Below are 23,107 nucleotides of genomic sequence, written 5' to 3' on the forward strand. Positions count from 1 at the left end.
AGGTCGTGGGTTCGATCCCCGACCGCGTCATACCAAAAGACGTTAAAATATGGTACTTGTTGGTCCCTGCCTGGCGCTCGGCATTAATGGGTGCAACAAGGACTGGTCGGCTCGGAGTCAGTATAATGTGTCTGAGTGGGGTATTCATGCTTCACTGCGGCATGGTATCTCAGTGGGCTAGCACTATAAAACCAGCTTCAGTCTGGGCTAGTACAAGCAGCCGCACATACACATACACACGCATGCACGTCGTCATATGAGCGAAATATTCTCAAGTACGACGTAAAACCCAATTTCACCTCACCTCACCCTTGTGACAGTTATTTGCGGCCGTTTTGACTCATATTTATAACCAAAACCGCATCCTAGACCCGCTCCTCCGTTCTAGATACGAATTCCTTTTTGTAAAACATTAAAATTTACCTTGGACTAAGTTTATTTTACTTATTGTATGTACATGCTTGAAATGATACTCCTTATGTTGATATACGTTTAGATACGAACATATATATTGACTCAATGCAATTATTTGAAAATTCCTTGTTCGTTTGAAGATTGCCGGTCATCATTTTAGACACTTCAAAGTTGTCAAAATGGCTGCCTTTGGAAGACATGCGGTGTCAGCTTCACGATGTTTACTCAAACTTCGCCCTATTTCTGTGTCAGGTAATAACAGTTCATTGAAACCGCGTTTAAACCATATTCTAAAAAATTGCCGACTACGTTATTTTTCAGGTCGTGCATTATTTTTGGAACACAGAAAAATCATCAGTTGCGTCTCCACGTGCTCCCGGTCATACAGAATGAGACAGTTTATGTAGACACACAGTAAAACCTTGACAGTATTCACGAAAATGCTATAGTGTTACGTTATTTGCGTGGTTCATCTAGTCACTTGATTAGCCTTTTTGACTGATGATATTTATTGTCATTTTATGACGTAATTTGTGTAGATATACCCTATATATCTTCAATACAACCCTTGACCTTCATCGGGTCGAGGATAACCATAGATCGACGTATAACACGACATTCGTCTCAATCGAACTATTATACCCCAAAAGAGCTATTTTTATTACGCTGATCGGCATTTAGTAGACTGAAGGTTGAGATAGTTTTAGAAAAACTATTTCAGAGATGACGGAAGTGGCTGCTACTAGAAAGCAAACACCATTCATTACAGAACTGTAACCTAAATTCGTGGATAACCTTGATTCGTGGATCGCGGAAATTATCATGCTAGCTCGTAAATTAAAGGTCACATGCAACGTAAAACATAACTTTGCAGATTCTGATACCTTTCGGTATGGACTTACCTAAACAAATCATCAAAAATGCAAATTCAACTTATAAAGTTAAAAAATAATGCGATGAAAAAACCCGCGCGAAATCAGAGTTCAAACGATTCACTAACTGGTTTCAACAGCTGGGCTACGCTCATAGCATGTGCGCAGTGAAATAGGTTCGCCCAGCTTGGAAGCGGGCTGTCCGGTGAATACTCGGTGAAGGCTTTGGTGTGAGCTATTTTCCTAATGTTTTGTTGATACCTCACAGGCGCGAGCTTTTTATATGTTATGGCAGTAAATAAACTGTTTATATAATTTCATTTGTCTATTTCACCACACGTTCTTCTTACCGAGTCACTTTCTCAGTTCGATACTTAAAAGCATGCAATGTCATTATTTAGCGTTGACAGAATTTCTAACTGTGATATAGATATGGTGTTGTCACAGACAAAACTCAATGTCTTGTTTTATTGACACCTGTGTGTCTGCCTGCCTGTCTGCTAATGACAATATTCAATACACAGCTGCTATCACTGACCACATGCAATTTGAACTTAACACCGATAAGGCTATACACCATAAACAAAATGCATTGATTTATGGCCCGAGTTCGGTCTCTGTCACATTATGTAATTACACAGACAGGCAGGTGTGATACTTGAACACATGACATGTTATGATGTCTGTTGATTGTAAAATGTTATACACAAAAAATGAGCATGTATTTACAAAGCCCAACATCTCTATATGTACACACACAATGAGCCGTGAGGGCATCTGCAAATGAACCAGCCGTTACACTTGAGTGCACACCCACCAGCTCTGACTGGGTACGGTATCCCGGCTGCTTCGTTTCTTGGGAAGTAAACCCAAGTACACAATATTGCACTTTTGATTTGCGATTGTACGCTTATAATTTTGTTTTTATGTTTCTTCATAACCAGCAATGTATATTATATATCATGAATAAGTGATAATTGTGTTTTAATTATGTTTGATTTTTTGGTTGCATGTGACCTTTAAGTTTCGACTGACGTCACGAAGCTGTACTTTTGATGTACATACAATGCCACGCCTCTCTGACAAAAAAGTTCCGAATCTCTGCATTCATGCAAGTACACTATATATATATATATATATGGGTCATTTTCAAAATTGGTAGGATTTTCTGTAAATAAAAAAAACTCTGTTAACTTAAAAGGATTCTTTTGTGCTAGAGAACATATTTAGATGTTTACTAGTCAGTAAATGTGGTATATCATTAGTCTTGTCATTTTGAAATTTATATTTAGCCACATTTTAGGGTCAAAATTGGCAGATTTCCTCTGTCCGGACGTGACGGTCTGCAAATAAACAAACTAATTCATATTATGCCCATTAGGATTGAACAGGCATACTCAAACTGCATTTAATTTTATTTTAACTTAAAAAAGTTTTTTTTCTACAAATTGTAACATGCTTGTCCTGTGATTTTGTGTCCTGACCGTTACCAGTGTATGAAATTCCTGCAATAATTTCCCCCTTGAGCTGGATTGTAATTCTACTTCCTGTGTCTGCTTGAGCTAGCCCCTGTGCATGTGACAGCAGATGAAATAATGAAATTCAGCACATTTTGCAGAAAATTGACACCATCAAAAACGTATAAATGGTATGTGTCAACCTTAATTGTCCAGACCATTACCAATGTATTTTGTGTCAAATATATCTCTTTTTTTTTTTTAATTTCAATGGATATGTTGCCCAGAAATGGAAGAGGTGGAAGGCATGTCCTTTGAATCTTTTAGGGATCATTCATTTTTTTATTTTAGATTTACTTACAAATTGTCTTGACCGTTACTTTCCAAACCGTTACCATTCTGCAAAGTAACGGTTTGGACAGTCCTTATAACGGTCTGGACAAAATGATTTGTATTTCAAAAAGTTGTTCATTAATATTTGAAATATAACAAATTTATAATTACTTTAAGGGTTAAGATGAGTTTAAGCATGGAATTTTACTGTTCAAAGGAGTTTTGATGTAGTAGCATAAAAAACACAGTCTCTAGTAACGGTTTGGACAAATAATAATAACGGTCTGGACATGTCTTTAGTAAATTTCAATTTTAAAGAATATGTTCCATGGTGTGATAATAAGTTTCTATTTACTTATCTATCTGCTTTAAATAATAAAAACCAAAACGAATTTATCACGTTAAGTTTCTATTTTCTATAAGATCTATAGTCTTTATCAATTAAAGGTAACGGTTAGGACATCTATGGTAACAGTTTGGACAAAATGTAGTAACGGTAAACAACTTTCAGTATTCCAACCTTTACAGATTTTTTAGGTGTAAACTGATTTAACTTTAACTGTGAGATATGTAAGGCTACCATTTACTTTGAATATTTGCTAGGTGCTAATATGTTGGCCAAACCTTTGTATTTGATAAATATGTGTTACCATCTCACGATTAACAAAACTAAAGGTATCCGAGTGAATGAAAGAAGTATATTTCGTGGAGACTAATATTGCACCATAATATCAACAGCAAAATGATATCTATGCAGTGACCTGTGTAGCATGACCATGTGTACAGTATCATAGTTGTTGCAGTACCTTTCAGAATTTAATCTTTTGCAACTTTTTAGAGGGATAACATTTGTTTGTTACACTGATGTCCTGACCGTTACCAATAATGTCACAACCGTTACTATTCATTCAATTTTCGTTCCCCAATTGCACTCTTCTTTAGATTATAAGTGATTTTCAACCTAGACAGGGGTGTTTTTCTATTCTTTAGAAGCTACAGTTTGTTTTTATTCAAAAGCCTAAATTCATTCACAAGTTTCATATTGATATAACACATGTCCAAACCGTTACCACAGCGTGGAAGAAAACATGTCACATTTGTTACAAGTTACAATTTCTAATACACACTTCACTGTCTGTCCAAAATAGGGTTAGCAATTGAAGTAAATGATATTTTTTTTTACTTTCATGTTACCTGTTTCTATGTTGAATTAAATTGTTTAAGGTTTATGTCCAGCCGGTTACCATTCCTGTCCAAACCGTTACCACTATTGTCCTAACCGTTACTGGTGTTAATTGTCTGCTCTAATTAATTCATGATAATACATGAAACACTCCTCTTTATGCTGGTGTCATCAAAAGATGTTCTGGGCTTAGTAGCTGATGTTTATTTTAGACAATTTTACCTGTTGAAAGCTATATGCATAATAATGTTTTAGAAAAATGCAATTATTTTGTGGTAAAAAAATGAAAGATACAAAATAACACTTTCAAGATTCATGATAATAGTTTTTACCTTCAAGTTTGATTAAGTCGGTGTAAAAGCTGTGTATGCCATCTTTAAAAGATTTTTATGAATTATATTTCAAAATCCTTATTCTGATTAAGAAGTGGTAACTGTCAGTACTTTCCCTCACCCTATTAATTACTTATGTATCAATTAAAAGGCCAATTAGTAAATTTGAGCCTGCATGTTTGTATTATTGAATAATTAAGTATTTGAGATTTCATTTAAACAAAAACTAAATCAATTTTCAGGAGTTTGATATTACTGTAATAAAGAATTGAAAATCCTACCAATTTTGAAAATGACCCATCTGGTGAGGACATAAATCTAGTATTGTACAAGCTTATGGGTAAGAATTCTTGGTGTGAGAAGTGTACATTCTGTTTGTGCCTAAAATGAATCACTGTTAATGTGAATAATGGTTTTGTTCCTTTTTCAAATGTTTCAGGGCAGAGGTTCCTGTTAAATGGAGATATCTTAGGACTAGACAACTTGAGGCGAGTTCGTGTATTGACACAAGACCGACTTGGAACACTTAAGGGTATGTCAGTGTGTAACCATTGTCACAGGTAACTCTAACAAGATACTTGGGATTACACTAAATGCATGGTGCTGTTGAAGCCAGCTGTTTACTTCACCTTAAGATATTATCCTCTTGTAGTACCTGTAATGAACATCGCCTCCGTGGTGTAGTGGTTAGAGCGTCCGCCCGGAGAGCGGAATGTTGCGGGTTAGATCCCCTACCACGTCATACCAAAAGACGTTAAAATATGGTACTTGGTCCCTGCCTGGCGCTCGGCATTAATGGGTACAACAAGGACTGGTCGGCTTGGAGTCAGTATAATGTGTCTGAGTGGGGTATTCATGCTTCACTGTGGCATGGTATCTCAGTGGGCTAGCACTATAAAACCAGCCTCAGTCTGGGCTAGTAGAAGCAGCCGCACATACACATACACACACATGCACGTCGTCATATGAGCGAAATATTCTCCAGCGCGACGTTAAACCCAATTTCACCTCACCTGTAGTGAATCTTGACAGATATATGACATCTGGATCTGCTGGCTTTATGTCCCAAGTGCTGGGATCCTTAGTGTTGCGAAGTATTAACTGATGTTTGTTGCTGGGATCCTGTAGTGTTGCGAAGTATTAACTGATGTTTGTTGCTGGGATCCTGTAGTGTTGCGAAGTATTAACTGATGTTTGTTGCTGGGATCCTGTAGTGTTGCGAAGTATTAACTATTAACTGGGATCCTGATGTTTGTTGCTGGGATCCTGTAGTGTTGCGAAGTATTAACTGATGTTGTTGCTTGCTGGTTTGATCCTGTATTAACTGATTTTGTTGCTGGGATCCTGTAGTGTTGCGAAGTATTAACTGATGTTTGTTGCTGGGATCCTGTAGTGTTGCGAAGTATTAACTGATGTTTGTTGCTGGGATCCTGTAGTGTTGCGAAGTATTAACTGATGTTTGTTGCTGGGATCCTGTAGTGTTGCGAAGTATTAACTGATGTTTGTTGCTGGGATCCTGTAGTGTTGCGAAGTATTAACTGATGTTTGTTGCTGGGATCCTGTAGTGTTGCGATTAACTGATGTTTAACTGATGTTTGTTTGCTGCTGGATCCTGTAGTGTTAACTGATGTTTGTTGCTGGGATCCTGTAAGTATTAACTGATGTTTGTTGCTGGGATCCTGTAGTGTTGATGTTTGTTGCTGGGATGTTTGTTGCTGCTGGATCCTGTAGTGTTGCGAAGTATTAACTGATGTTTGTTGCTATGGTGGTTCCAGGAAGTTTTATGGAACGTATGAAGAATCTAACAGCTAGAGAAGGTCAGACGATATTTACAGAGGATTTGAAGACAACAGTAGCCGTTACAGAAACTGATGAAGATCTAGAGACACTAGTAGCCATGTTGAAAAGGTAGGGCAGACTTTTAATGACATTTAATGACAAATAAATCTTCCTGTCAAATGATGCTGGTACTCGTCAGCAAAGATGGTTATTGAAGTCTTGGTAAGTTTACAGGGTTTTTGTCTGTACTTGGATGCAGTGGTTTCCTGTAAGAGAGTGGCAGGGTTGACTCTGATTCTGTGTGATGTTGCAGGTTTTGTGCAGACCGGGCTCAGGACACAGAGGATTCCCCCCGACCATACTGCTTTGGTCCACCAGTGTTACGTTTGCTGCATATCAGAAATGAAGTAGATAAAGCAGTGGAACTTTATCAAGATGAGGTGAGAAACACTTGCTGTCAACCATCGTTTCCCAGTTATTTTGCCCATGATGTCTTATCAAAACCAGACGTTTGGTGATCTGATAGAAAACTGATAAAGAATGAGTATTGCCTGATTGTGTTTAAGATTTGATATGTGAGGAATAGTCAAGAATGATCAGTGCAATGAAGATATCGTGTTGGAGAAGATGAAAAGAAAAAGAGTTGCTTCCCTTCCCACATTGGCCTGTGTGAAGTCAGGTATTGGCAGTAGAAATGCAAGTGTTAAGTCCATGTATTCACAGAAAGTGACCTTTCCTGAATATCACGTCTAATCCTGAATTTGTCAGTAGACCGATGTGCTTGTCAATGTTTTGTTCCAGATATAGTAGAGGGAAGATACATATGTTTACACACAAGGAATAACTGTTTGAGCATGTTTAGTATGACCCTTACCAATATTCAGCTCATCAAACATTGTCTGTGGTCGCAATTATATCTGTACATTGTAAGACATCTTATCTGAAGCAGCATGGTGGAACTTGGCCTGGATGGCCCCACATATGGCATTTGGCATTGTAGCAGTACCTTTTTTAATATAACTTTTCAGGATCAGGATGTGTGGAAAGTCTGTAAACTTTGAGGACTTGTATGAAACACACATAGAAAGTATCAAATTGTATAACTGTATACAACTGGAGGAAGAAATGATTGACGTTACTACTCACTGTCAATCATATGCCCTGGAGCATGGTGTCTGTAATACGCTGGCAATGGCCATACAAGCTGGTAGTGTGGTTGTTGAGTGTATGTTGTGTTGTTGCAGAGTCTGAGAAGTCTGTTTGACAACATCTCCAGCTACATGCTCATCATGGACATGCTGTACAAAAAGGGTCGCTACCCAGAGGTGGTCGAGTACTACAAACAGCTGAGGGAGTTTGGCGGTGATGACTTCCGATACCCCATCAACTGCATGACCTTGTTGTTTGCTTCATTATATAAAATGGTATGTTGATAATTTACTTATCATCTTGAGACATACACTGCTTTAAGTCAATCTCAATCGCCAGTATGTAGGTGGATTGTTGTTTTGGGTCTAGCATCCTTAGGCCCCCCCCCAAAATGTCCATTTACGGTAACCCAACCGACCCTATCCAAACCCCCCCGACCCTAAATCTTTTTTTAACCAAGTCAATATCATGACTGGAGTGCATTTCAACTCATCATTTTCATCCAAATCGAGTATGATATTTTCATGTTTATCAGTGTACGTAGGGCTAAAATGGATTGCATTGAATTGGCATAATGGGTCCTCACTGACCAAATCTGCAGATAAATAACATAAATAATGATTTGATATAGAAATCTTACAATGTTTAATCATAATGCATTGTCACTACATGATATGGTACTCTTGAAGACCTCAGGTGCCCACCTGGTACCACTAGGAAATAGAAAAAAAAGGTAAAAAAAAGAAGATAAAACCGACCCACCTACCCTATTTTTAAAAAGCATGTTTTGGGAAATGGACATATATTTTTGTTTGGCCTTAGAGGTACACTGCTATGATGAAGCTCAAATTGATCTGGATGGTCATGAAAGGTTATCCAGGAATATCTCTCCTTCGCTGCTATGGAGTTCTAAAATGATATCTAATTTTTAGACTTATCCTATCTCACGACTTGCACCTCTCTCTCTTCCATAGACTTTAAGTGGAACGACTGTAAACTTTTTTCCATAGGCCTCCTTGTCCATTCGCCCGTGCACTCCATGCTGCTCTCCTGAATTATCTTCTTATAGTTTGGCATGAAATGCATGTGGACCCGTTTTTTTGTAAATATCTCTTCATCAAATGACCCAATCGATCTCAAACTGTGCAAGTGGATGTTTTGTCAGACAACCTAATCACATTGTAAATCACTGATTTTTATCCCCAGCAACGCGTTTTGCGGGGGGTATTAAAATGGACTCCGTCCGTCCCTGCACATTTGTCTGTCCGTCAGTCCGTCCGTGCACATTTGTCTTTTCCGGAGCAGAACTCTAACACCATTCATTATTTCTTTTCCAAACTTGGCACATAGATAGATCTGGTGATGTACTTGTGCCTTTTGGTAGTTTTGGAATTCTGAATAAAATATTTTTGGCGTTTCCATGGCAACAAGTTTGACTTTGACTGAAATTGGTGGTAGTGCTCTTTTCTGGAGCTGAACTCTAAAACCGTTCAATATGTCGTCACCAAACTTGGCACATAGATAGATCTGGTGGTGTACTGGTGCCTTTTGGTAGTTTTGGAATTCTGAATTAAATATTTTTGGCGTTTCCATGGCAACAAGTTCGACTTAGACTGAAATTGGTGGAAGTGCTCTTTTCCGGAGCAGAACTCTAAAACCGTTCAATATGTCATCACCAAACTTGGCACATAGATAGATCTGGTGGTGTACTTGTGCCTTTTGGTAGTTTTGGAATTCTGATCCAGATCACGTTATAGATCCAGATCACGATCACAGTTTCCAGTTAGTGCATCGAATCGATCCAGATCACTTTACAAAACCAGATCATCTTACTAACCCAGGTCACCTATACGATCTAGATCACCTTACAGAGCCATTGACCAATCGGGATCACAGTACAGATACACATCTCATGGCCGATCCTATTCAGATGGTCGAACCAGAGCTCCAATCAGAAGCAGATCACCAACTAGAACTACATCGACCCCGGACTAGTTCTTCATATCATACCGGATCACCTAGCCATACTAGGGAATCCAGATCACTAGCTTACCACCTACTTCGGTACTTACCACGTCGAGAACTCGATACAGTTCCTCTGACTGACGTTCAGGTGATCATTGCTCTGATACCACTAATACGCCTACAGTCTCTTACGATGTTCCGTCTACACGCTCTGAGAATCCTTCGACTCACTCTAGGATCATCGCTGAGTCATGGGAACCTGATAACAATCCCACTCCTACAGCGACTACGGATCTAAATATGATGATCAGGGCCATAACCTCAGCCTGGAACCAAATACAGCCTTCTACTCCAGCCCATCCGGATTCGGTAGCTCCTGGCTCTTCATCTGGTCCACCTCCTGAGATTGATCCAGTCCAAATAGCCATGCCTGCATCTCCCGCTCACTCTGAGTTATCTACCCCTGGGGGTAGCTTTGCAGCAGTTGAGACACTTCAGGTACTCCTTTGGATTGGTGAGAAGCTCCAACTTCCCTTGAGTACTTCAGCAGATGACCTGGATCACTCCTTACATCCTAGGAACCGGGATTGGTCTACCATCACCCTACCACCTCAACGTTGTATTCTGAAATTATCCAGTACACTAAATGATGGTTTCAAAGCCTGAAACGAATTAAGGAATGATTCTCTGCTCCCAGATATAATCCGTCTACCTCTCATGTCCATGGCCTAACAAAAATCTCTACGGCTCCAACAGTTGATGAGGATATTGGAACCCTGTGTGGCAAACGAGCTGCTTCGCCCTACCTTATTGAGGATCGAGAGTTGGCTCACATGGATTCAGCCGTGAGAAAGACGTTGCCATCTATTAGTTGTGTGATTGCAGCAGTTGACGCTGTGAACTCTGCTCTGGAGCATACTTATTCTGATAAAGATGCTTACATCCGAGGATGCATGACTTTAGCTCTGGACCAGTTCCAAATTATCCTGGATCAGTTGTCTCATTTTTTGGGCTACACTCTTGCTGTTCACCGACGTGCACCTCTTAACATCTGTTCATGGGAGGAGCGATTTAAAACAGAACTGTTTCTCCAGCCTTGGTTTACTGACTCCCTCTTCAATGCTAGCATCCAAGAAGTATCTACTAAAGTTGATAAAGAAACCCATATTTTTCCTTATCCTGACTCATGCTCTTTTTGCTTGTCTTCTTCTTCTTGCGAACATAGTGGAACACTTGTATCTCCCTAATTGAATCTCCCTTCAATTTAAAATCACTAATCAATACTCACCAAGAGTTGCCTCTCTTTGCCCCTTTTGGCGGGAAAGGTGGCGCCTCCACATCCCACATGCTTCACTCTCTCCTTCTTCGCCAAGTGAGCAGGATGTGAGAGCGCCTGTGTCTCCCTACGGCACTATATCCTTTGATTATTCTTAGTAATTACCTTATAGAGGTTTAGCTAGTATCCTTCAACAATATGTTTTGATAATTATCTGTATTTACTGCTGTTTATTCGCGGTGTATTCCGTGTTTGTTCAGTAGGTTACGTTCATGAAAAATTCTGTACTGTTTGCAAATTACGTTTTTCTGCTGCTGATCCGCATTTAATATGCCCTAGCTGTACTGTACCATGTTCTTTCAGTTCAGGTTGCAGTTTTTGCAATAATTTATATAATTCTGCATTTAACAAATATTTACTTTGCGTCTTGTGACGCACAGCAGAAAGGTCACGTAACCTATATCCAGGCATGGATATGCGGCTGAATCCCTCTCAAGTCAACTGCTGTCGGATGATCCCCTCCCGTCTGGTGTTCCGCTGGAGTTCTCTTGGAGGAGAGGCGTGGGATGCAGTCCGCCGTCTCCAAGAAGCGACCTGCATCACCAGACATCCAGTCGTCGCAGTCTAGACTAAGAGGGCATCTACATCTCAGCGCAGACTCCGCACCCCCAGGGCAGCGTCTACCACCAAGGGCAAGCCAGCGCAGACGGCACGAACTTTCTCGGCCGAGATTGTTTTTTTTTGATTGAAACATATTTTATTCAATTAAGAAACGGATTGGGCACAAGTTATCCAACTTAAATAAGCCCTCTCCACATAGTTACAAGTGTATATTACAACAAGAGGCAGACAAAGGGTATAGATATGTACAGACAGAGTTATTTAAATCGTTTAGTGTTATGGATGTAGATATGTACACTTTTAAAAACATTTTGATTTTCGCTAAGCGAGAGACCTGCATTGCCATTTAAGATGAGATTAATATCAATACATGCTCTATTATTCACTATATTTTCTAAAGAGGTTAACATTTGTTCTCTTTGAATTATATATAATGGACATTCAAAAAAATAATGAAAAGCATTTTCACAATTATGGCCACACTGACAAAGTGCATCATTTCTAACATTAATTCTGAATAAATCATAATTAAGTGTACTTGTCATATATCTTAATCTTGTATGCAAAACATTTAGTTTCCTTTTCCCATATGAGAAATATACGGGTGCACATTTTTGTTTCACTTGAACTGCAGTTTTAAAAGACACAACAGATTTACAGTTTCTGATAGCTAAGGTGATGTTATTCCACAGTTTAATTGTTGATGGAAAAAAGGATAGAGTCGAATATCGTAGTCTTGTACAGGGTTGAGTGTAATTACTGGAGTTTCTTAATTCATAATTTTGCCGAGATTGTTCCCGTCGCAGAACAGGGCCTGTATGATGAGCAGCCGCTCATCATTCCCGAGGTTCATCACAAGAAACGACCGGTATCAGCTACAGTGATGTCAGCGCAGATCCACAATCAGCTCGATGTATCAACGCTGATGACTGATGATCTTCCCATGGGTCCCGTCGCCACCAATGCAGATAGGGCAGCGTCTACAACTTCGCAGACGATGTATAGACACCATCCTCTACCCAGAGAAGGCTACACACCCCTTAGATGAAGACAACTCTACGGGGACGTCTGCGCAGACTACAAGAACTTTCTCTGCCGAGATTGTTCCGTTGGCGGTACAGGGACTCTCCGATGATCAACCGATCATCTTCCCAGAGGTTCATCACAAGTAACGACCAGTCACCTTTGGTGACTTCAGCGCAGATCTCCACGGTACCGGTATCTCACGATGACAACAGATGGCGTCCTGTGGACCCTGTGGACCACGCTATCAGCAACGCAGAAAGGGCAGCTACTACTACCACCGCAGACCTTCAAACCGGGGGACTTTATGCAGGAGATGATCAGCGTTATGGCCTAGAGAAGAAGTCACAGCCCACAACGAGGTCCTCAACCATCCCCTGAGCCTTCAGCGAAGTTTCCAACGCAGACGTCATCTCTGAGGGACCCTTCATCAACGTGACATCTGGCAGCAGATCTACACTACAGGCCAGCCTTCTCAACTGTACACATGCCGTCTACAAGCTAGCCTGCGAAGGCATTCGGCGCCGGAAGCCATCCACAAGGCAGAGGCGTCGCCAGTACTTACTTCTTAACAGAGCTACTTTCAGTCTACAAGCTGCGCGAAGGACGGTAGCTATCTTCAGAGACTGTCAACAGATGTAGAGCCTAATAAAGGATCTTCAGACCGACCATACCTACATCAAGGGCATCAGCGGCCTTCACAGATCATCACGGGAATCACCATTTCCGTATATATTGCCAGGTAGGCAATTCCAGACTATGAGACGATTATCTACATGCAAGGCACCATACAGTCACACCAAGCCGACCACCACGCAGATCACTACGCAGATCGTCAAGGTTATTCAACTAGGACTATTCAACACCGGTGACATCACAGCGCGGCTAGCCTACAGAATCAAAATGCTTTGTTTTGATTGGACCACGAGGGACAACGCCCTGCGCAGAGATCGAGCGTAGTTCACAGATCAAGACATGGGTTACAAAAGTGACAACAACATGTCAGGACAGTCCAGTTAGACTGGACCTTCGTGGTTGGCTGCCTTCATGGGGTTAGAGACCTCCCCCTGTCATCAGAAGACATGGAGCCAGGCGATTTTACATAGTTTCAGCGATGGCAGTCACAGAGTCGGCCATCACTTCATTTCCTTACAGACCGCGGTAAGGGTGTCAAGATCGTGGGATATAGATACAAGTTCTTGTATCTCAAGCACTACTCTCTCGTTTTACTACTCTGAGTGGCGAGGTTTTTAGAGATGTCAGCACAAGACATGACATGCAAAGAGAATTACAACTTCGCCCACTGAACTGGTCTTCATGAATGTACAACCGGACGATCGGACAGATTATTACCTCAGGACCACCAATCTATTTAACAGAGCGGAGTTCAAAACCCATCTCTATGTAGGCAAGGTTGGGGGCTCATCTGCGCCAACCGGACATCAGGGTTAAACCATGCACATAAACGAAATGAAAGCAGTAATCAGCGCCCTACTTCATTGGAGCACCATTCTACAGAATGCGCACCTAATGATCCACACCGACAACTCAACAGTGGCGTTTTATATAAACAAACAAGGTTCAGCGAGATCATTGAACCTATTGACTCTATGCTTCCAACTGTTCGATCTGATCGGTCGATCTAAACATACATGTCAGAGCATGCCACATTCCGGAGCCAAGAATGCAGACGCAGGCGCTCTCATGGCCATATCTACCGTCACCGGCGAATGGAAACTCCACCCAGAAATCTTGGCTCAGATTATCATGGAAATAGGAGCTCAATTAATAGACCTATTAAGCCACTTTCGCTTCAACAATCAGCTAACAACATTTGTCTCACCAGTCCCGGATCCACAAAGCGTGGGCAGCGGGCTCTAAGCATATCCTGGGAAGGCCTCAACGCGTATGCGTTTCCGCCGCCAGCTCTAATACCAAGGGTGTTACAGAAAGTCAGACAAACTCAGAGCCTCCAACTGATTTTGGTCGCGCCCTACTGGCCAGCGAGAATGTGGTTTCCCATTCTAATTCAAGAAATCGGACAACCAATACTACAACTACCAAAGTGCTCGAATCTACTTGTACATCCTCACACAAAACAAGCGCACGAAAACCCAGGAGCATTCCAACTTCACGTATGGACTGTATTAAAGAGTGTTTAAACGAGAGGTTATTCAGCCAGAGCGGCAAAAGCAGTCACGCTTGCTTTATGCAACTCTACGGCGCAACTTGTATGATGACAAGTGGCACAGTTTTGAGACATACGCTGCTAAAGGGATTTACAGCTAGAAATGCTACACACCCTCAAGTGGCAGACTACCTTTGTCACCTCGACAAACCAAAGCGTCTAAAAGGCTCGACACTATCTCATTATCTCGCAGCATTAAGTTCAGTGATAACTATGAGAACGGGTGTCAAGTTAACGAAGGCGCCAGAGTTACTGGCCTTGCTACGTTCATTCCGATTGGAGATTTTATGCTCCCAGCATGGGATTAAATATAGTGCTCCAACACCTCACAAGTGAGGCTTATGAACCACTGGAATCAACATCGTTCAATTTCTGGCGCAGAAAACACTGTTCCTGCTTTCCCTAGCAACGGCAGCCAGAGTATCAGAAATCCACGCTCTAGACTCTGAGAGAACACGCGTTTTGATGAGAATCAAAACACAGTGCATATGGGACTCGCGATGGGACTTTATCGCCAAGAATCAAATGCCAGGTCAACCAGACAGATTATTCCACGTCCCTGCACTTTCCTCGATACTTTCGGACCTCATGATACGGCTTGATCTATCATTATGCCCAGTGAGAGCACTCAAAGTTTATTTACAACGATCCAAAGCGAGGCTGAAGAAAACTCAAGCGGTTATTCATCCCTCTATCTACAGCGACTGAGACCGAAGTCTCACGTACCACGATATCGATATGGATCAGAACTGTCATACTTCGAGCCTACAAGGCTGCAGGACCCTCCAAGAGCATCTAATCCTCACGAAATCAGAGCACTGGCTTCGACACTCGCTCTACATGGAAATTGCTCGTGGAATACCATTATGGAGGGCTGCTTTTGGAAATCCGACACGGTGTTTGCTAACCACTACCTGAGAGATATCGCTACCGAGGACGTCTCAGGTATTCACAATTTCGGACCATTGGTTTTAGCACAGCAGTTGACAGTTCCTCATGAGACATAGTCTCATGAGATGATATTTGTATATACTATATCAGTATTTATCAAGCTTACAAACTCTACGGAGTTTTTGCTAGTTGTATATCTTAAGCCTACATTAGTCTTAAAACCCAGTACCTATGTTACATGTACTATTGGGCCGCTTCTCCACTTTGGAGTCGCTTATTCCTATATTATTTTAATATTGTAGTACCCCCATCTATGGCAGCTTGTAGAACTTATGTATGATAGCAGCAGAAATTAATTTAATTACGGTGCCATTATGAAGTTCCCGTAGGTTTTTTTTACATCTAAATCACTAATTAAAATCCAAAGTATCTGTTCCCACCTCCGATTCCGTCGGATTCTACAAGCAAAAAGAGCATGAGTCAGGATAAAATTGATATTTTATACTTATCCTGACTCATGAGGTAAGCCCTCCCATCCTCCCCACATGACACTTTTGGATTTCCCTGAAAATTCAAGTGTCGGGCTCGTTAAACAGGAGAGAGTGAAGCATGTGGGATGTGGAGGCGCCACCTTTCCCGCCAAAAGGGGCAAAGAGAGGCAACTCTTGGTGAGTATTGATTAGTGATTTTATATTCAAGGGAAATTCAATTAGGGAGATACAAGTGTTCCACTATGTTCGCAAGAAGAAGAAGACAAGCAAAAAGAGCATGAGTCAGGATAAGTATAAAATATCAATTTTATTCAGAAAATTACATTTTCAAGTCTCGATTGAACTGTAGAAGTCACAGCTCCAAGTCTCATTAAAACAGCGTCGAACTGCACAGTTCACCCCTACCAATACGGATTAACGCAATCTTTTTCGTGGCGCATCCACTCAAGGCCGTGGTACAGGAAACCGATCTGGCCGTGGTGGTTCCTCCTGTCGCTCCCTCATCTTCTTGGTTCCAAAGAAAAATTCCAACAAAACTTCGGCTCATCTTCAATATGAAGTTGTTCAATGCCCGATTCCTGCTTCCACCGCCTCACTTCAGGATGGTGTCGATCAACCTTTTACGCACCATCTTGAAAAAGGGAGACTTCCTCATCAGCCTAGATCTTCAGGATGCTTATCTTCACGTTCCGATACATCCAGAACACTGGAAGTACCTTTGCTTCGTGTTCAGCGGGAATCACTACCAATGGAAAGTCCTATCATTTGGAATTTCCACGGCCCCGTGGCTTTTTTACCCGAATTACCAAGCCCATAACAAGCTTCCTCCACTTTCAAGGGATCACCTTCGAAAGCTTCATAGACATCCAGGCTCAACAGGATCCGATCGTATTGCTTCGCCAGCTACAGTTCACCACCACGTTGCTCAGACAGTTAGGAAGACTGTTAAACATCGCGAAATCGGAACTAATACCAACTCAGACACTCCAATTCATCAGAGCACTGTTCGACACTCACCAGGGCATAATGTTCGTCCCTCACGACAGGTGGATAAAGATTCAGCAATGCATTCCTCCAGCACTATCTCAGGCAAGAACCTTACGACAGTGGCAGGAGCTACTGGGCTTTCTGACGTCAGCTCAAGCCTTAACGTACAGAGGCCGTAACTTCAGCTGATACAGCGATTTCTACGCCCGTACCTTCAGGCCAACAACCCCAAGGAACTAACTTGCCTTCCAGAACCGCTTCGTCCAGTCCTTCAATGGTGGCTGGACGAACTGAATGTTTGCGCCGGAGTCTCTATGATGCCCTTTGCACCGACTCATCACCTATTCGTCGATGCATCCGTCATGGGTTGGGGAGCTCACTTCCTCGACCACCAAGTGGCCGGGCTGTGGTAATCCGACGAACGGGTACTTCATATAAACGAGCTGGAATTCAAGGCGGTAATTTAAGCCATCTCACATTGGGCAACAGAGCTTCAATCAACCAGTCTGTTTGATCCAATCAGACAATTCGACAGTGGTTTGGTATATAAATCATCTAGGCTCGACAGGCTCGGCGAATCTGCTACAATGGGCGATCAGGTTCTTCCATCTTATCGACTCACTCAACATCGCAGCCAGAGCCAGACACATTCCTGGAGTAAAAAATGTGATCGCCGATGCCTTGTCCTGATCCAACCGACCGTCCCCGACAGGGTTGCCTCCTCTAGCCTCTTCCAATCCTCATGAGACTCGTGCACTAGCCTCTACGATGGCCCTCCTTAGCAACTGCTCCTTGACCGCTATCATGGAAGGTTGCTTCTGGCGTTCTGATACAGCCTTCTCTTCACATCACCTGCGAGACCTGTCTGTCACGGATGTCCAGGGACTACACCAGTTCGGACCTCTTGTACTGGCTCAGCAGCTTACATCGGCCCAACAACGCAGATGAGGGACGGTTCCTCATTTGCGTTACTACTTCCTTGTTTATACTGAATAAAAGTTGAACTGGATCTCAACCTTTTGTTCTCATTATATGGGTTTAAGAACTACTTCATTTGGCCTCCATACCAAGGCATCGGAATACGGCCACCTAGTGTGGCCCTACGGACCTGAGGCACAATCAGTATGTCAATGCAGAGGTGTTCGACATTCATGCTTACTGACCTCTACTCCACTAAGCAATTACGTCAGTGAAGTGTGACACTCCCGAATTCCAGTGGATTTTGTTGCGTTCTGCCTCCAAAGTTGCCGGGCACATCCTTTGATTAAGCTTAGGCAAAGGAGTGAGGGTCAATTTGATGGTGCCCAGAACTGAACGTTAAACCTTGGAGATGCTGAGTTGTCACGACAGGTGGATAAAGATTCAGCAATGCATTCCTCCAGCACTATCTCAGGCAAGAACCTTACGACAGTGGCAGGAGCTACTGGGCTTTCTGACGTCAGCTCAAGCCTTAACGTACAGAGGCCGTAACTTCAGCTGATACAGCGATTTCTACGCCCGTACCTTCAGGCCAACAACCCCAAGGAACTAACTTGCCTTCCAGAACCGCTTCGTCCAGTCCTTCAATGGTGGCTGGACGAACTGAATGTTTGCGCCGGAGTCTCTATGATGCCCTTTGCACCGACTCATCACCTATTCGTCGATGCATCCGTCATGGGTTGGGGAGCTCACTTCCTCGACCACCAAGTGGCCGGGCTGTGGTAATCCGACGAACGGGTACTTCATATAAACGAGCTGGAATTCAAGGCGGTAATTTAAGCCATCTCACATTGGGCAACAGAGCTTCAATCAACCAGTCTGTTTGATCCAATCAGACAATTCGACAGTGGTTTGGTATATAAATCATCTAGGCTCGACAGGCTCGGCGAATCTGCTACAATGGGCGATCAGGTTCTTCCATCTTATCGACTCACTCAACATCGCAGCCAGAGCCAGACACATTCCTGGAGTAAAAAATGTGATCGCCGATGCCTTGTCCTGATCCAACCGACCGTCCCCGACAGAGTGGAAGTTACTGCCCCAGATCTTTCAGTCGATGATCTACCCGTTATCATGGCCTCAAATAGATCTGTTCGCCACAAGGTTCGTCAACCTAAGAAGCCTGGCAGAGCCAAACCCAGTACCGCTTCTACGACCTACTTCTTCACCCTCACTCTGAACTGCGCCACGGGTCACCTCAGACCCTCAATCTACACGTTTGGCGCATCTTCAGAGGTCTCTCATAGCTAAGGGCTACTCTTGCCGAGTAGCCACAGCTATCACTTCAACGCATCGTACTTTGACCCGTTCCCTTTACGACAACAAGTGGAAGAAGTTTGAAGACTATTGCAAGGTTAGGGGAATTGCATCTCCCACTTCCACCTCGGCTCAGGTCGCTGCTGAGTTTCTCCAGCATCTCCGCACTACTAAGAAACTCAAGGGTACTACATTAGCTACCTACTTAGCCGCCATCAACTCGGTTTTGGCTACCACCACAGGCACGAAGATTTCCACTGTTCCCAAGTTGCAGAGTCTACTACGCTCCGATAGACTCTCTGACCAGTCCAGGAAGTTCAGACCTCCGGCCTGGGATCTGTCCGTCGTCCTTCGTCATATGATTTCTACAGATTATGAACCTTTAGAAGACAAGGACTTCGAACAAGTGACATTCAAGACATTCTTCCTGGTAGCTTTAGCTACCGCTGCTCGTATATCTGAACTGCATGCGCTTGATGTCAATCGGGTGCGGTTCGAGCGGAAGAAGCATGGCAAGGCTTTCCTGGGTCTCCGCTGGGACTTCATTGCGAAAAACCAACTGCCAGGGCAACTGGACCGGATGTTTACCATTTCCCCGTTGTCCACCATTCTTGGGCCTGATGATAATGAAGATTTGACACTCTGCCCTGTTATGGCTCTACACGTTTACCTTGCTGCCTCCAAGGATCGTCGACGGCTACGGAAGCGCCTCTTCCTACCCTTGTCGACCGCTTCAAGAACTGAGGTTTCCCGGACCACATTGGCCTTCTGGATGCGTGCCACGATCCTGCAAGCCTACACCTTTGCAGGGTTGCCTCCTCTAGCCTCTTCCAATCCTCATGAGACTCGTGCACTAGCCTCTACGATGGCCCTCCTTAGCAACTGCTCCTTGACCGCTATCATGGAAGGTTGCTTCTGGCGTTCTGATACAGCCTTCTCTTCACATCACCTGCGAGACCTGTCTGTCACGGATGTCCAGGGACTACACCAGTTCGGACCTCTTGTACTGGCTCAGCAGCTTACATCGGCCCAGCAACGCAGATGAGGGACGGTTCCTCATTTGCGTTACTACTTCCTTGTTTATACTGAATAAAAGTTGAACTGGATCTCAACCTTTTGTTCTCATTATATGGGTTTAAGAACTACTTCATTTGGCCTCCATACCAAGGCATCGGAATACGGCCACCTAGTGTGGCCCTACGGACCTGAGGCACAATCAGTATGTCAATGCAGAGGTGTTCGACATTCATGCTTACTGACCTCTACTCCACTAAGCAATTACGTCAGTGAAGTGTGACACTCCCGAATTCCAGTGGATTTTGTTGCGTTCTGCCTCCAAAGTTGCCGGGCACATCCTTTGATTAAGCTTAGGCAAAGGAGTGAGGGTCAATTTGATGGTGCCCAGAACTGAACGTTAAACCTTGGAGATGCTGAGTTGTGTTTCTCTTTCACCCACCTCGGTGTCTGGGGGGGCCTTCTTGAAGCAGGGGCTGGCCCGATTCTAGTTGCAAGACTTTAATTTTTGGGGTACCTTGTAAATCGTGGCAAGGCGAGGCCTACTTGCCGAGTTGCGTCCCTTGTCTTGTACAAGGTTGCGGCCTAACACCACATCGCTCGGGAGCACCCATCTCCCTGGGAGTCGTTGTGCTTAGTAAGCCAAGGGGTTCCGGAGAACCCACTACAAGCATAGCAGTTGCGTGCGTGCGTAACAGGCCTCCCTTGTACATCGCTATATACGGTTGTCATGAGTCCACACAGCTCCAACACCAGCTGTTTGCACTGTCCAGACAGAAGGGTAATCTGCGGCCCGCCGTCCAACCGTCGGATAAGTGCAAGTAGTGAGATAGGATAAGTTTGTAAATTTGGAAATTATGATATAAATTGTATATTTATATACTTATCCTATCTCACGCGATGGATGCCCGCCCGGGCCTCCCCACTACTCAGATTACAACGTTGGCTCCAAGATGAGAATGATCATTCAAGGTAGTCACGTGGGCAATTAGTGGAGCATGCTGCAAGCTTTATTAGGAACTAGGAAGCTAATTAAGGAGAGCAGCATGGAGTGCACGGGCGAATGGACAAGGAGGCCTATGGAAAAAAGTTTAGTCGTTCCACTAAAAGTCTAAGCAAGAGAGAGGTGCAAGTCGTGAGATAGGATAAATTGCTGACTCCCCCTAGAAACATTTGTACAAAATTGATGACCCCCCTACCTCCCCAGAAGAAAATGAGTGACCCCCCCTTAAAATCATTATCACCCCCACTAGCCATAAATTATGAAGGGTCCCTTAAGGATGTCTCCTGGGTCATGTAAGCATGTGATGTGTCTCTTTCTGTCCACAGTCTGCTTGTCAGTTGTTAACCTCTTTGACATCTAGTCACCATTATGAGGTCAATGGAACAGTTACTTTGATCCCAACTTTGGTGTTGGAATCACAGGGCCACCGTGGCAGACACATTGGAAATGCCATTTCCACCCATTACTTGGCCATTTCTGCATGCATCATTGTTAAATTTGATATGCAGACTATCCAAGTGTGCAGAATAATATAGTATGACCAGAAATTATTGAGAATTTTAGGAATATGTTTAATTGGATTTCTAGTATAAACAACCTTGACCAGCTTTCAAGTGCTTGGTTTCATTCAAGAGAAACAACTCTGTTAATCCTTTGTCATTAGTTTGTGAAGAGTTATCCCCCTTTGTTTACTTGCTAGCAGACGACATTTTCAGTGATCCTCAGTATGGATGATTTAGAGAAGAGGAAGTTGATTTTAGAGTATTATAACAAGGACATCAGATCAGCTAAAGTGATTTCAGGTAGAACAGGCATCCCTTTGTCCACTGTTTATCGCGTTTTGAAAAATATTGCAAATGGATATGGCATTAAGCACCAGGGAGGCGCAGGTAGACCCAGAAAATTGACTGTTGGTGACAGGAGGCGTCTTGGTATTCTTGTTTCTAAAAACCAACAAAGGAGTTTAGAAAACTTAAGGCTGGATATGATTGATAGAGGAACTGTGGCTGTCAGTAAGGAGACAATTAGAACTGAGCTGCATGCAATGGGTTGGCAGAAAAGTGGAGGAATTCCATCACCGATCATGAAACCTGAACAAAGGGAGCGATGGTTGAACTGGTGCTTACAGCATAGAAATTTTAACTGGGACAATGTGATTTTCTCAGATGAAAGTTCTGTGTGGCTGTTTCCTAATACACTGAAATTCTGGACAAACTCAAAAACCTTTGTATCAACGCCCAAAGTACAGTCCGAAATTTAACGTCTGGGGTGGCATATCTGTGTTAGGGGCAACGCCCCTCTGTGTATTTGAAGGGAATATGAACAGTGAGCGGTACACAGATATTCTCTAGGGACATTTACTTCCATCTGCTCACGTGTTCTATAGAAATTTATGGATTTTCCAGCAGGACAACGGCCCAAAACATCGTTCAAAGCATTCAAAGGCCTGGTTTCGGACCCAAAATATGACATTATTAGACTGGCCAAGCTATAGCCTTGATCTAAATCCTATAGAAAATGTTTGGGGACTTATGAAGGAAAGTGTCAATAAGAAAAATCTGACAAATATTGCTGAAATGAAAGAAGAGGTGGTCCGATATTGGGACAGCATGGACCACGACTTTCTAACTTCTTTGATCAGTAGTATGCCCCACCGCATTGAAGCCTGCATTGCTGCCCATGGTGACTTAACAAAATACTAACTGTTCACCTGTCTTTGAATCTGGAGTTATGTTCTGCTAATATTCACATTTAATACGTGAGTAATGAGTGGAAAAGAAAAAAAAATTACAATCTCTAAATTCTCAATAATTTCTGGTTGTACTGTATATATAATTGTTTTCGCAGATTTTGACTTCGGATGCACCAACCTACTACCTTTGTCCTTCACTTA

The 23,107-nt window shown here is 42.8% G+C and overlaps 1 protein-coding gene across 1 annotated transcript in view; it reads left to right on the forward strand.

Annotated features, from left to right (window-relative positions):
* The first annotated feature begins 536 nt into the window (after positions 1-536).
* Positions 537-23,107, forward strand: part of LOC124280393 (pentatricopeptide repeat-containing protein 2, mitochondrial-like) — a 30,749-nt gene continuing 8,178 nt past the window's right edge. The window contains exons 1-5 of the mRNA XM_046716295.1: positions 537-666; positions 5,031-5,123; positions 6,367-6,499; positions 6,684-6,810; positions 7,615-7,794. Coding sequence (XP_046572251.1) covers positions 594-666; positions 5,031-5,123; positions 6,367-6,499; positions 6,684-6,810; positions 7,615-7,794 — 606 coding nt within the window. The 5' untranslated portion in view covers positions 537-593. The remainder of the gene's footprint in view (positions 667-5,030; positions 5,124-6,366; positions 6,500-6,683; positions 6,811-7,614; positions 7,795-23,107) is intronic.

This window comes from Haliotis rubra, unplaced genomic scaffold, assembly GCF_003918875.1.
Source record: "Haliotis rubra isolate DU_JTF1 unplaced genomic scaffold, ASM391887v1 Scf267, whole genome shotgun sequence".
Classification (NCBI taxonomy): Eukaryota; Metazoa; Mollusca; class Gastropoda; order Lepetellida; family Haliotidae; genus Haliotis; species Haliotis rubra.